The sequence below is a fragment of the Physeter macrocephalus genome, chromosome 20, assembly GCF_002837175.3.
Source record: "Physeter macrocephalus isolate SW-GA chromosome 20, ASM283717v5, whole genome shotgun sequence".
NCBI classification, from domain to species: Eukaryota; Metazoa; Chordata; class Mammalia; order Artiodactyla; family Physeteridae; genus Physeter; species Physeter macrocephalus.
Window position 1 is genome coordinate 11,324,718 of NC_041233.1, and position 12,957 is coordinate 11,337,674.

Consider the following 12,957-nt stretch of genomic DNA (forward strand, 5'->3'; position numbering starts at 1 on the left):
TGTGCACTTGAGAAGAAAGTGTAATCTGCTGTTTTTGGATGGAATGTCCTATAAATATCAATTAAATCTATCTGGTCTATTGTGTCATTTAAAGCTTGTGTTTCCTTATTTATTTTCTTTTTGGATGATCTGTCCATTGGTGTAAGTGAGGTGTTAAAGTCCCCCACTATTATTGTGTTACTGTTGATTTCCTCTTTTAGACCTGTTAGCAGTTGCCTTATGTATTGTGGTGCTCCTGTGTTGGGTGCATATATATTTATAATTGTTATGTCTTCATCCTGGATTGACCCCTTGATTATTATGTAGTGTCCTCCTTGTCTCTTGTAACATTCTTTATTTTAAAGTCTATTTTATCTGATATGAGTATTGCTACTCCAGCTTTCTTTTGATTTCCATTTGCATGGAATATCTTTTTCCATCCCCTCACTTTCAGTCTGTATGTGTCCCTAGGTCTGAAGTGGGTCTCTTGTAGACAGCATATATATGGGTTTTGTTTTTGTATCCATTCAGCAAGCTTGTCTCTTTTGGTTGGAGCATTTAATCCATTCATGTTTAAGGTAATTATCGATATGTATGTTCCTACGACCATTTTCTTAATTGTTTTAGGTTTTTTTTTTGTGTGTGTGTGGTATGCGGGCCTCTCACTGTTGTGGCCTCTCCCGTTACGGAGCACAGCCTCCGGATGCACGGGCTCAGCGGCCATGGCTCATGGGCCCAGCCTCTCCGCGGCACGTGGGATCCTCCTGGACTGGGGCACAAATCCGCGTCCCCCGCATCGGCAGGCGGACTGTCAACCACTGCGCCACCAGGGAAGCCCTTTAGGTTTGTTTTTGTAGGTCCTTTTCTTCTCTTGTGTTTCCCACTTAGAGAAGTTCCTTTAGCATTTGTTGTAGAGCTGGTTTGGTGGTGTTGAATTCTCTTAGCTTTTGCTTGTCTGTAAAGCTTTTGATTTCTCCGTTGAATCTGAATGAGATCCTTGCCGGGTAGAGTAATCTTGGTTGTAGGTTCTTCCCTTTCATCACTTTAAGTATATCATGCCACTCCCTGCTGGCTTGTAGAGTTTCTGCTGAGAAGTCAGCTGTTAACCTTGTGAGAGTTCCCTTGTATGTTATTTGTTGTTTTTCCCTTGCTGCTTTCAATAATTTTTCTTTGTCTTTAATTTTTGCCAATTTGCTTACTATGTGTCTTGGTGTATTTCTCCTTGTGTTTATCCTGTATGGGACTCGCTGCACTTCCTGGACTTGGGTGGCTATTTCCTTTCCCATGTTAGGGAGGTTTTTGACTATAATCTCTTTAAATATTTTCTCTGGTCCTTTCTCTCTCTCTTTCATTCTGGGACCCCTATAATGCGAATGTTGTTGCGTTTAATGTTGTTCCAGAGATCTCTTAGGGTGTCTTCATTTCTTTTCATTCGTTTTTCTTTATTCTCTTCTGCAGCAGTGAATTCCACCATTCTGTCTTCCAGGTCACTTATCCGTTCTTCTGCCTCAGTTATTCTGCTATTGATTCCTTCTAGTGTAGTTTTCATTTCAGTTATTGTATTGTTCATCTCTGTTTGTTTGTTCTTTAATTCTTCTAGGTCTTTGTTAAACCTTCTCTATCTTTGCCTCCATTCTTTTTCCGAGGTCCTGGATCATCTTCGCTATCATTATTCTGAATTCTTTTTCTGGAAGGTTGCCTATCTCCACTTCATTTAGTTGTTTTTCTGGGGTTTCATCTTGTTCCTTCATCTGGTATATAGCCCTCTGTCTTTTCATCTCGTCTATCTCTCCGTGAATGTGGTTTTTGTTCCACAGGCTGCAGGATTGTAGTTCTTCTTGCTTCTGCTGTCTGCCCTCTCCAGTTCTCTTTTTATTAACTCTCCTTCCAAAATCATTTCATCTAATTTAATCCTGGGTTGTCTTCCTGTTCCTTTCCTGCTCTTCAGACCTGTGCTGTCCAAAATGCTGGCCACAAGTCACCTGTGCACCTGCTGGTCTTGGAGGGTCTCTTGGGGAGGCAGCGGTCAGCTTTTTTCTTTCCTCAGTGCTTCGTCTAGTTTCAGTTGCTCACAGGGTGCCACGTGCAGAGGCCTCACCTCCAGTGCTTCCGACCAGAGTTCCTCTTGCGAAACGGCTGCACCCCACACTGCAGTTCAAGATGGCTTCTTCACAGATTTGAAGAATCATTTCTCAATTAGTTTTTGTAATTTGAATTTGGTTTTTTTCTTGCTCACATTCCACAAGGGTGTAAAAAACCCATTGCTTTTCAAAGGAATGTTTAAAGATATTCTATACTATATTTTAAATGTGAAATACATAGCTCTTGTGTTTTTAGATTTGGCTGTGTAAAGAAAGCATCAGATGTTATGGAAAAGCATTTCAGAATGGATTTAAATAAGTTTCCATTTGCCCTGCGAAGAACTGAAAATCGAGCTTTTTCCCCCCATCTTTAATTCAGTAATTAACTAGACTTTCCCTGTAGTTTGGGGGACTGTAATAGTTTACACCTGTTTCAACTTTTGCTGTTTTTATTGGCCATGGGTTTTGCCATCCCATATTTCTTATGAAGCAAAAATATGAAATAAAATATGGCAAAGCATTGGAGAAATTATAATAAACATAAAAAATGAATTGTTCAGCTTAAAATATGAAATGCTTTACCTGCACAATCCATGAAGCCATGATTCAGTAGTATTGAAGTAATTTATTCCTGGAGTTCTGTGTCATGAAAATAAAGACAGTTGTTTTCATTGGCAGGAATAATCCAGGGTTTTTAACAACCAAACAATTAACTTTTGGAACATCAGGCAGAAGTCATATTGTAAAGACAGTTAGAAAAAGCTTGCTAAATTGTTATGTGTGTGTTTACGTTACTGTGAGTAAAAAAGATGAGGGTGTATCAGTGTATAAGAATGAAGCCTCGATAGAACCATTCTACGACAGAATACAACCAGACTTCAAACGTCAGGGAACGCCATGACATTAAGTATGGGTTGGCTCATTCCACAGGTGATGTTTCCCCCTCCAAACATAATAAAAAGAAAACCATTGGGCCAAGAAATTACTGTACCTCCTATTTTTTCTTGCAATCCACCTCTCAAATGGTCTCCCTCGAAGCACCCTTTCTTCTTTAGTCGTTAACAGTAGCTACCCAGGTCTAGTGTTGGGTTAAGAGTAAAATGACTAGCTCTTTAGTGCGTTGTCCAGAATAAGAATAGCTAAATTAAATTTTTAATACGTTTAATTTGGATAGAGTTGTGACTGTGGAAAGATCTTAGGGAAAGTTGTTTCTAGAACCCAATTTTAATTCTGTCTTGATCTCACTTGTTGGGTGGCTTTGAATATATGGGCCAAGGTTGTAAGTTGAATGAAGGTCTATATTGCTTATTTTGAGTCACCAGCATGGGACTTAAATATTTGTGGAATGAAAGTGAACTTCTCTTTTTTTTCTGGGTCTGTAGAATGAACATCTTATATGCCTAAGTTTATACTGAGAAAGAAATACTCCACAAACCTCCTCCTTCCCAGTCTCTTACTTCTTCAAGAGGAGTTGATATTTTAATACTGAGGAATTTAGAGTAAGTTTGAGAATGGAACTCTCAAATTTGAGCTCAGAAGGATCCCTCTTGGGGAGGGGAGAGAATACTTTTGGTGAAATGTTGCTCTCCCTTGATTGGCTTCTGTGGCCTCGACAGCTTTGTTTGGGTGGAGTCAGTAAAGGCTGTGCAGGAGACCCAGCAACCTGGGAGTGAGGTAAGCATGCTCCCAGCAAGGACTGATGACAGACTCACCATGGTTTGCACTGGAGACAGTGACTACCCAAGAGTCCAACCAGAGGCTTTTACCAGGTCCTTGTGGGCTTGGGAAATGGACATGTCTCAGGATTTAGGGGGAAATCAGGCTCAGATTTGGAGTTTCTTGTGCGTAAACTTTTGGAATGAAGAAAGCCAGAGATTTTTGGTGTCAACGAGTGTGCCATCTCTGGCTCCCTCCCTCCTGTTCCCCCTCAAATCATAAGGTTGCTAAAGGTACAGGTTTCTGGTTAAGTTTTAGATGTTTTTCTGGGAACATAATTATAATTTGGGTCAGACTAAGGAAGTTCCCCCACTTTTGTTCATCCAGGGATTGAAAGGCCATTCTATGAAGTCTGTTTAGCTGGACTTGGCATGAAGGGGCATTTCAAGGTTGTGACATAATGCATTTGTCATGAGCAGAATAAGTGTCTAAAGGAAGTTTCTGTAATAAAATGTTAATTGTATCATGAAATTTAAACTGATGAATTTTAATTTGTGAAGAGGTTCCCTGTGGGTGAAAGGGGTGTTTATCTGCCTTGCTTGATAGGCCTTTGAAAATACCTTTGATTCTACAATTTCTTTTTAAAGAAGAGTTCCCTAGATGTCACTAGAATTTTTTTTCCAATCTTTGTGCCCTAGTATGCAATTTTCATTGCCAAGCAATTGTGTCATCGAGCAGGGGTGCCTTTAAGCTATTTTTGGCTTTAGAGATAAAGCCAGCCCAAGAGGTAGCTGAGTTGAAGTGCCCCCAAGGCATTTGTGTCATTAGGTTAGGGTGCCAACCTTTTATCTTCCTGGCCCCTCTGCCTAGGACCAACCAAGTTTGCCAGTTTATTTAGAAAGAGTGAGCTTTGCTTATTTTGCTGTTGTTCAAAATTGCTTTTTATGTTCTTTCAAAAGCTTTACTTTTGGTATATTTCTGAGTTGGAGTGAAAATCATAATTTGTAGAGTTAACTACAAAGAATCTATTTGTGGAAGTGTGTGACTCAAATGCTCACATCGGTTTCTGTGCTTAGTTCATGCTGTTGATGATGTGGTTTTTCTGCAGAGTAAAGTTAAAATTATATTGGAATTGTGTGTTAGTTTCCTTTTGCTGCTGTAACAAATCACAAGTATAGTGGCTTACAACAACATAAATGTATTATCTTACTGTTCTGGAGGTCAGAAGTCAGAAATGTGTTTTATTGGGCTATACCAAGGTGTTGGCAGGGCTGCACTTCCCCCAGAGCTCTAGGGGAGAATCCATTTCCTTGCCTTTGCCAGCTTCTGGAGGGTGCCTATATTTCTTGGCTTGTGACCCCTTTTTCCACCTTCAAAGCCAGCAATGTAGCATCTCTGTATCTTTCTCTGCTCTGACCCTCTCCTTTTGCCATCACATGTCCTTCTTTCTCCCTCTGCTTCTGTTGTCACATTGCCTTCTTGGACTCTGACCTTCATGCTCCCTTCTTAAAAGGGCCCCTTGTGATTACAGTGGGTCCACCTGAATAATTCAGGATACATTTCCCACCGCAAGACCCCTATTTTAATCACACCTGCAAAATGCCTTCTGCATATGTAAGGGAATATATTCACAGGTTCCAGGGATTAGAACATGACATCTTTGAGGGGCTGTTTAGCTGCCACATATTAGTTTTTTATTTAATTTATTATTTCTTTCTAGCTCTTGTTTTCATACATTTCCCCAAACTCTCTTTGGAAATCACAGAAACATGTACTCTGCTCTGTTTTTTAACTGAGAACATGTCAATAAAAATACACGTTTTTACAAAATTATAGAAGATATATTTAACTGTGAAATTAAAGTTGGTGACAAAAGAATTTAGATGTTAATACTTACTACTTTTGGGGGGCAGAGAGGATTTCTTTGAGTTTTGAATTCTCTACGTAACGGAATGAGCTGCCACACTTACTGGGTCTTTAATAATTTTAGCAGGTGCCCTTGTCACACACACACACACACACACACGCGCGCGCGCGCGCACACACACACACACTCGCGCGCCTACACGTAGGCCCCTTGACGGTACTGCCCACTAGGTGTTTGGGGTGCCGCGGTCTCTTCCGGATTTCAGTTTCCAGAAGTTCTTGTTCCTGCTCGTTTCTCTGTCCTGGGCAGGGAGGGGACTCTTCCACCCTGTGCCTGAATCTGAGACCTGCTGTTTGCCTTCTGAAAGGTGCAATTTGATGCTATTGCAAGCAAGATGCCATGAGCTCTTTGTTCCTGTCTCTCCACAGATTAAAAAGAAAATGTTCACAGAACCGTAAAACTTTTGCACGTAAAGAACTGGGCTTGTCCTTTATTTATAGGCTACCATTCAGATATGAAAACGATTGTTCAAATGCAAGGACCTTCAGATTAATCTCAGGTGAAATTTTGTTGTCTGAGACCTTCACCATGACTTTTTAACTCTCTTGTTGTTTTGTCTCTCTCTTTGTAAATGTGAATAAAGCAGTGAGTTAAAGTGTAGTGTGTGATGCCAGCTGAAATCCAAGTAGATTATACAGTCATTTCAAAGCATAAAACTCAAATTGCTCTGAGTAGGCCTTGTCGGATGAGCCATCACTTGAAAAGGCAACCTCACGCCTGGGACTGATTACAGACAGGAGGTGCTCACAGCACTACAGCTGATTCTACTGGTAGTTGCATTTGTTCATGTATGTAGTTCCTTGACTATGAGAAAACAAGATTACTTTCATCTATGTGTGAAAATAGAGGCTCGTGAGGCTTTCAGACAGAAAAAGGACTGTGAAGTTATCTAAAGATGTCTGATTGATTGGATTAGTATTTTATTCTGTATCCATTTTGCATTACAGATGAGGCCTATCGACAGGCACTGAGCTTTGGGGGAGCAAGGCTGGTATCTTGTTTACCTTTATATTCTCATACCTGATACTCGAGAGTTTTTTGAATACATAGATTGAAAAAGGAAACTATTTTAAATGTTTACATTTTTATTTACAGCTGCTGCTGAAGGAAAAGGCAAAAGTGGGGAAGACTTTTTTCAGAAGGTAAGTCACTTTTTACTCGTGCCTTGGTGATGATTAAGGAGAAATGTACCTGTCTCAGCAGCTACACTAGAAGCCCCTGAAAGCGCCCCTTCCATAGGAAGGAGAGTAGGTTGTGATAAGATAGCTGGAGACGCTTGGGGCAAGGAAAGGGTGGTAGGCTGTTTGGGACGTAACCATTCAAAGGCGGCTCCTTCTAGGCAAATTTAATGACGTTTTCCCTTGGAGGCAAGGAGGCAGTGAGGGCTGCCAGATCTGCTGCCCAGATTATCTTCTTTACCGCCTATTTCCTCCTTCCCCAAACACATACCTGACCTAGGGGGCTGGAGAGAAGGAGTCCCTCACAGCTTCTTCATTTCTGGTAAGCATGATCATGGGCGAGGTAATAAAATGGACAAAAGATGCACCATTAGACCGCTTGCTCACGACTGGTAACCATGTCCATTCTGTCCCCGGCTGCCCTCCGTAAGTTCTGACCTTCAGTGAAGCCAGCCTGGCCAGTCATAGAGGGAAATAGGAACTGATGGAAAATGATTTGAGACAGTGTGGAGAGCAGTTGATTAATTCTGGCTAGCTCTATTTTAAAATAAGTGTTTTATGTAAGGGAAGATATCTGTCTTTTCAAAGAAATTGACTCAAGTTCCCGTTCCTCTTTCTTTTGTTCAGTTGAATTTATTATATTTGTGTGTTTGTTGTTGGTTTCCAGAAGGCATGTGTGTAGGAAGAAATACACAGTTTGTCCCAGGGTGAAATACAGCAGCCACTACGGATGAGGTTAAATATCACTGTAGAGCGTCATCAAACTTTTGGAAAACACCTGTGTGACCAGATGTGGCTTTTACAACCCTCTTGCCTTCTGTGTGATCTGCGTTTTTTTTTGGTCAACTTCATCATTCATCTGCATTCTCTTCCAAGGATATTGAAAGCGAATATTTTCAGAGCTGATACAGGCATTGGCATTTTTTCATTCTGAAAATATTTGTTTACCACCTGCTGTGTTGTGCAACACACTGGAAAGACCAAAATGAGCAAGGCGTAGTCCCTGCCCTAAAGGAATTAGTCTGGTGTTCGATGATAAAGCCGCATAAATAGCAGGAAAGTCTGGGCCATACAGGATTAAGCACTTGACTGGGACTTGAGGAGGTTAAAAAGGACTTGTTGAGGTCTTTAGAAGAGTAGAAATTAGCCACGTGGAGGTAGGCTTGGGTGGGTGGGAAGGGCATTCTAGGTGAAGAAACAGAATGGAAAAAGGCTCAGATGTGGAAGAATTCATGCTGCATTCATACTTCAAACATTTGGCTGGCATATGACATCGGAGAGTTCATAGTGCAAGGTGAGGTGTACTATCCTATATGATTAGGTACCTTCTTTGGGTGGCCTTTCTTAAAGGGATTTAAATTTTAAAAATTTAAAAGTGCTGTGCTGGCCAAATAGAATGTGCCAGACCACAGTTTTCCACCCCTGCTTTTTAGGCTCATGCTGTTGAAGTTTATGTACTATGTCTGAATCCGCCTTCCTTGGCATTGTCTGACATTGGTTCATGTCCAACTCGTACTCAATAGTTGGGCAATTCAGAATACTCTGCTTTTAGCTGGGGCAGGCTTGCCACAAGGGGAAGAAAAGAGAAGACAAATAGCAGAAATCGCAGATTTGCCTTGGGTTGGCTGTGGTGGTACAAATAGATGCCATCTATGGAAGGATTTTTGTTTCTTTTTTTTCTGTCTTTGAGTTCTTCTTTAACTTGCAAAGAGATGTAAAAAGCAGCCTGTTCAGCTTTGTGTGACTCAGACATTTTAAAACCTGAATCGAAACACAGTGTATGTGGTCATAAAGGACCTTCATTCTTAGAAGATTTGCTAATATTTATCACTCTTTGCAGAGCCATATATACATTCCAGCAGTTTAAATGGAAACACATGTTTGAATCCAGGAACATGTGTGCATCCCACAAATTGTGAGTTGGAATCATAGATTACATTCTTGGTCACAGGTTAATGAAGTCTCTGAGTAACTAAATGGAGTACTTTTTAATCTCCTCATTTACATTTTTTGTTCAATAAAGTATCTTCCTGATCGACAAGTGTCAATATAAGATTTGGATACTTACCCTGGAAAAAACCCTGCAGCTTACTAAAAGGCAAGCATCCCAAATTTCAGAAAAGTAATTTTCAGTATTTTGACCAGACAGAAGTAGACATTATGGTCTGTCTCCAGTAGAATGAAGGAGCGGAGAAGTATTGAATTCTCCTCCAGGAACTTTCTTCTAGTCACACATCTTCCATTAAAATTAATGGCATTTTGGGAAACATTTGCGAACAAAAAGTAAACCACATTGCTGGTCATTAGCATGTTTGAACAGATGCTTTTCTTCTCCCAGGGAAATGCAAATATGAAGGCTCTATATGCTTATTATTAGAATATATTTTGGTTTTTTACTCTGGGGTGTGTATCACAAACCAAAATTAGAACCTCTCTTTGAGCTGAGTTTAAAATTTGACTATCCCGACTTTAAAAATATCTAAGTCTGGAAGGATACCTCCCAGATTCATACTGCCTCTCCCTAAGGAGAGGATTGGAAGAGGAGGATGAGACTTGTATATGTTACTTTGGTTTTTTTGGACTATCAAAATATATGTAAAACCACTACTGGGATCATCAAATGTATTGTCTCAAATGTGGAGCTATAATTTGCAGTTGTTCAGTTTACTGTACACTTAGGCTTCTCCCAGGAGTCACAGTTACTGTTTGTTTCAGAGATCCCCCTGGTTTTCTGTATACTGTTTTACTGTATGTGTTTAAAATGTTTTATTTCCACTGATATTCTATTAGGGTAAAAGACTAACCTGTTACAGCAGATAATGCCAACAATATCGTGCCTTAAAGAACAGTTCTTTAAAATTAGAAGCATCTTAAAAATTCGAAAATAGGGGAATGGTTGAATAAACTTTGGTGTATTCACATCATGAAATTATATGCAATGTTTAAAAAAAACTAAGTAAATCTTTACCCATTGACACAGAAAGATACTTGCAATGTATTGCTGAATCAAAAAGCAAACATGTAAATAGTATGATTTCTGTTTTGCAAAATACATATAAAAACAAGATAAAATATAGGTCTGAAATGGTACACATTTCAGATCAATAAAACCATCAACAGAGATCACACCTTTTTATTGTGTCCTTTCCACATAGTACAATTTTTAAGTAAGTGGGTACATCTTTTGTAAAATTTTTAATGAAACAATAACAAAAAGGAAAAAAAAGAACAGTTCTTTATTTTATTTTCTTGTAACATTCTAAGGAGAATATTCCTGCTTGGTGGGTGGCATTGTCCCATGCTGTCAGTGAGAGACCCAGATTCCTTCTAAGACAGAGCCCTGCTGTTCCTTAAGGCACAATCTCATCTGTATGGTTAAAACTGGGTCATCACCATGGCCAGATGGGAGCTGGTGAGAAGGAGGGAGTGTGCCGTGGTCTTAAGGCAGGTCAGGTCTGGGTCTGGCATGTGTCAGTTGTTCTCACATTCTCCTGGAGAAAACTCCTGTATGTGGCCTTATGTAGCTGCAGTCATAGGGGTGGGAGGAGGAGCATCTGGAGTAAATACTGATTTTGCAAGCGCTGTTTACCAAGAGACAGATTAAGGAAAAATGAATGTGGTCGGAGGGTAATATCTCTGTGTATTAATAAGGCTTTGGAACGTTTTGTATTATCTTTTGGGGCTGCTCTAAAAATTTGTACCACAAATTGAGTGGCTTCCACACTAAAAATGGGTTGTCTCACCTTTCTGGAGGCTAGAAGTCCAGGATCAAGGTGTGGACAGGGTTGGTTCCTTCCTAGGGCTTCCAGAGAGAATCTGGTCCTCGCCCCTCTGCTGGCTCCTGGAGGTTTGCCTGCCGTCTTTGGTGTTCCTGGCTTGTAGAAGCATCGTCCGCATCTCTGCCTTCTTCACATGGCGTTCTCCTTGTGTGTGTCTTGCTGTGTCCAAACATCCTCTTTTTACTTTTTTTTTTTTTTTTTTGCGGTACGCGGGCCTCTCACTGCTGTGGTCTCTCCCGCCGCGGAGCACAGGCTCTGGACGCGCAAGCTCAGCGGCCATGGCTCACGCGCCCAGCCGCTCCGCGGCACAAACATCCTCTTTTTATAAGCAGACTAGTCCTATTGGATTAGGGCTCACTCTAATGATCTCATCTCTCTAATTACATCTGCAGTGACCCCGTTTCCAAATAAGGTCGCATTTGAGGTACTGGTGGTTAGGATTTCAACATATGAATTCTGGGGGACACAATTCAACTACTAATACCTTTTAATGGAGGAAATAAAGTTTGTAGAACATTTACTATAATTAGAAAAATTTGGTAGAATTGTTGTGTTATCATGTTTTGATGTTCAATTTGATGTATAGATTTTCAACTTCCTAGTCATTTGTACTAAATCGTTTTCTTTCCTTATAGCAAGTCATTTTTGAGTTGTCTATAACAAATACATAATTAACATGCAAGAAAGAAAAAAAAAATCTACTTAGTCACCCCACCTTTGAAGGAGAACTACTATTTATACACCCTTAGTCCTTTTTTCTATGTATATTAAAAATGTAAAGTGCTTTTTAATATTCTCTGATTGGCTGATGGGATTACAAATTAGACTCTTTGTATTGGGTACATCCCAAATGTTTTTCTATGTTGAAATTTGCAAGTTCTCCAGTAATTGTACTTTTTATTCTTTGGCTCTAAATATATTTACAAAAGGAGGGAATGGATACAACTGTTGCCGTTCTCTCTAGTTCTTTGTCCACTTCTCATGGAACCTTAATTGAAACACATGGAAGTGATCTGCCAGGAGTTTTACAGTTCTTTGGCCAGTTGTTCATGGCTTACTCACTGTCTGTCCTGTTTCCTTTAATCACTTTTTTTTTTCTTTCTCTTGTGAAATGACTACTTTCTTTCTTTCTCTTGTGAAATGACTATGGCAAGATCTTGGAGGGGAAAATGTGTTACAGTGTATTAGGTGGGGATGAGTAAAGTGATTATATTACAAATGTGATTCATCAAAGCAAAATGCTTTAGGAATCTCGAATCCCAATGGCTGAAGAAGAGAAAATCCATTCAGCATCATAATTGATGAAAGACAAGTTTTCCATTACATTGGGTTATATACATCATTTCACCACAAAGTACACATCACATATTTTAAAGTAGGGATATTTTATACTCTTAAAATATGTCAGTTTAGAAAAGTGACCTTTAAACTGTGGTTTTTCAGAAGGGCTTATCACTAAGACTAATATAAATAAGAAAACTGTTTGATGGTTTATGTGGTATATTTTTATTACCCTCAAGCTCATCTTGTTAGGCAAGTAGATTTTTGTCATTTTGAGACTGGAAGGTAGCAAGTGTTATCTTCTGGGGTAAATTGCTTGGAGGAATATCTGTTTCCCTTTGTGCCTCAAAATGAGTGCATTAGTTGGTCTTAGATGGGGACCACTTGAATCTTTTTATTGGAGGGGGGAGGCAGAAATCTCTAAGTATAATTGCTTCTACTTCCTCCACTGACCATTATTTTGTATAGGTTGAATAGATCATAGTCCTCTGGTCATAGAAATAAGTTTTTTTTTTGTTTTGTTCTGTTTTTGCGGTACGCGGGCCTCTCACTGTTGTGGCCTCTCCCGTTGCGGAGCACAGGCTCCGGACGCGCAGGCTCAGCGGCCATGGCTCACGGGCCCAGCCGCTCTGCGGCATGTGGTATCTTCCCGGACCGGGGCACGAACCCGCGTTCCCTGCATCGGCAGGCGGACTCTAAACCACTGCGCCACCAGGGAAGCCCTAGAAATAAGTTTTGATTTAATTATTTAAAAGTGAATTCACTTCATTATAGCCCCTGATATACTTTCTCTAGCACTGAGTCTTTATGCTTAAAATTTAAAATCAAATTTGATTTAAATGAAATTAGGATATTTAAGGTTTTAATCTCAGTATGTGTTTCAATAGGTAATATATTCATGTGGTTCACAATTCAGACATTCCAAAAGGACGTGTATATACAGTGAAGAGTATTTGATGTCACAGTTCTGAAGATGGGCTGAGGAGGCTGCAGAATGAGTGTTGATTTTGATTCCAGACTTAAATGTTGTCACCACTGGATGTCATCATGAATGGACAGCCTTAAAGCCAACATTC

The 12,957-nt window shown here is 40.0% G+C and overlaps 1 protein-coding gene across 6 annotated transcripts in view; it reads left to right on the plus strand.

Annotated features, from left to right (window-relative positions):
- BICC1 (BicC family RNA binding protein 1) overlaps positions 1-12,957 on the plus strand; it is a 318,064-nt gene that overhangs the window by 96,632 nt on the left and 208,475 nt on the right. For 3 of the 6 annotated variants that reach the window (XM_024115707.3, XM_055080966.1, XM_055080967.1), the window contains exon 2: positions 6,739-6,785. The exons of 1 other annotated variant lie outside the window; for it this stretch is intronic. In XM_024115707.3, the coding sequence (XP_023971475.1) occupies positions 6,739-6,785 (47 nt within the window). Of the gene's footprint in view, positions 1-6,738; positions 6,786-8,096; positions 8,116-10,186; positions 10,270-12,957 lie in introns of those variants that run through there. 2 more of the 6 variants (XM_024115711.3, XM_024115708.3) reach the window with 2 other exon arrangements.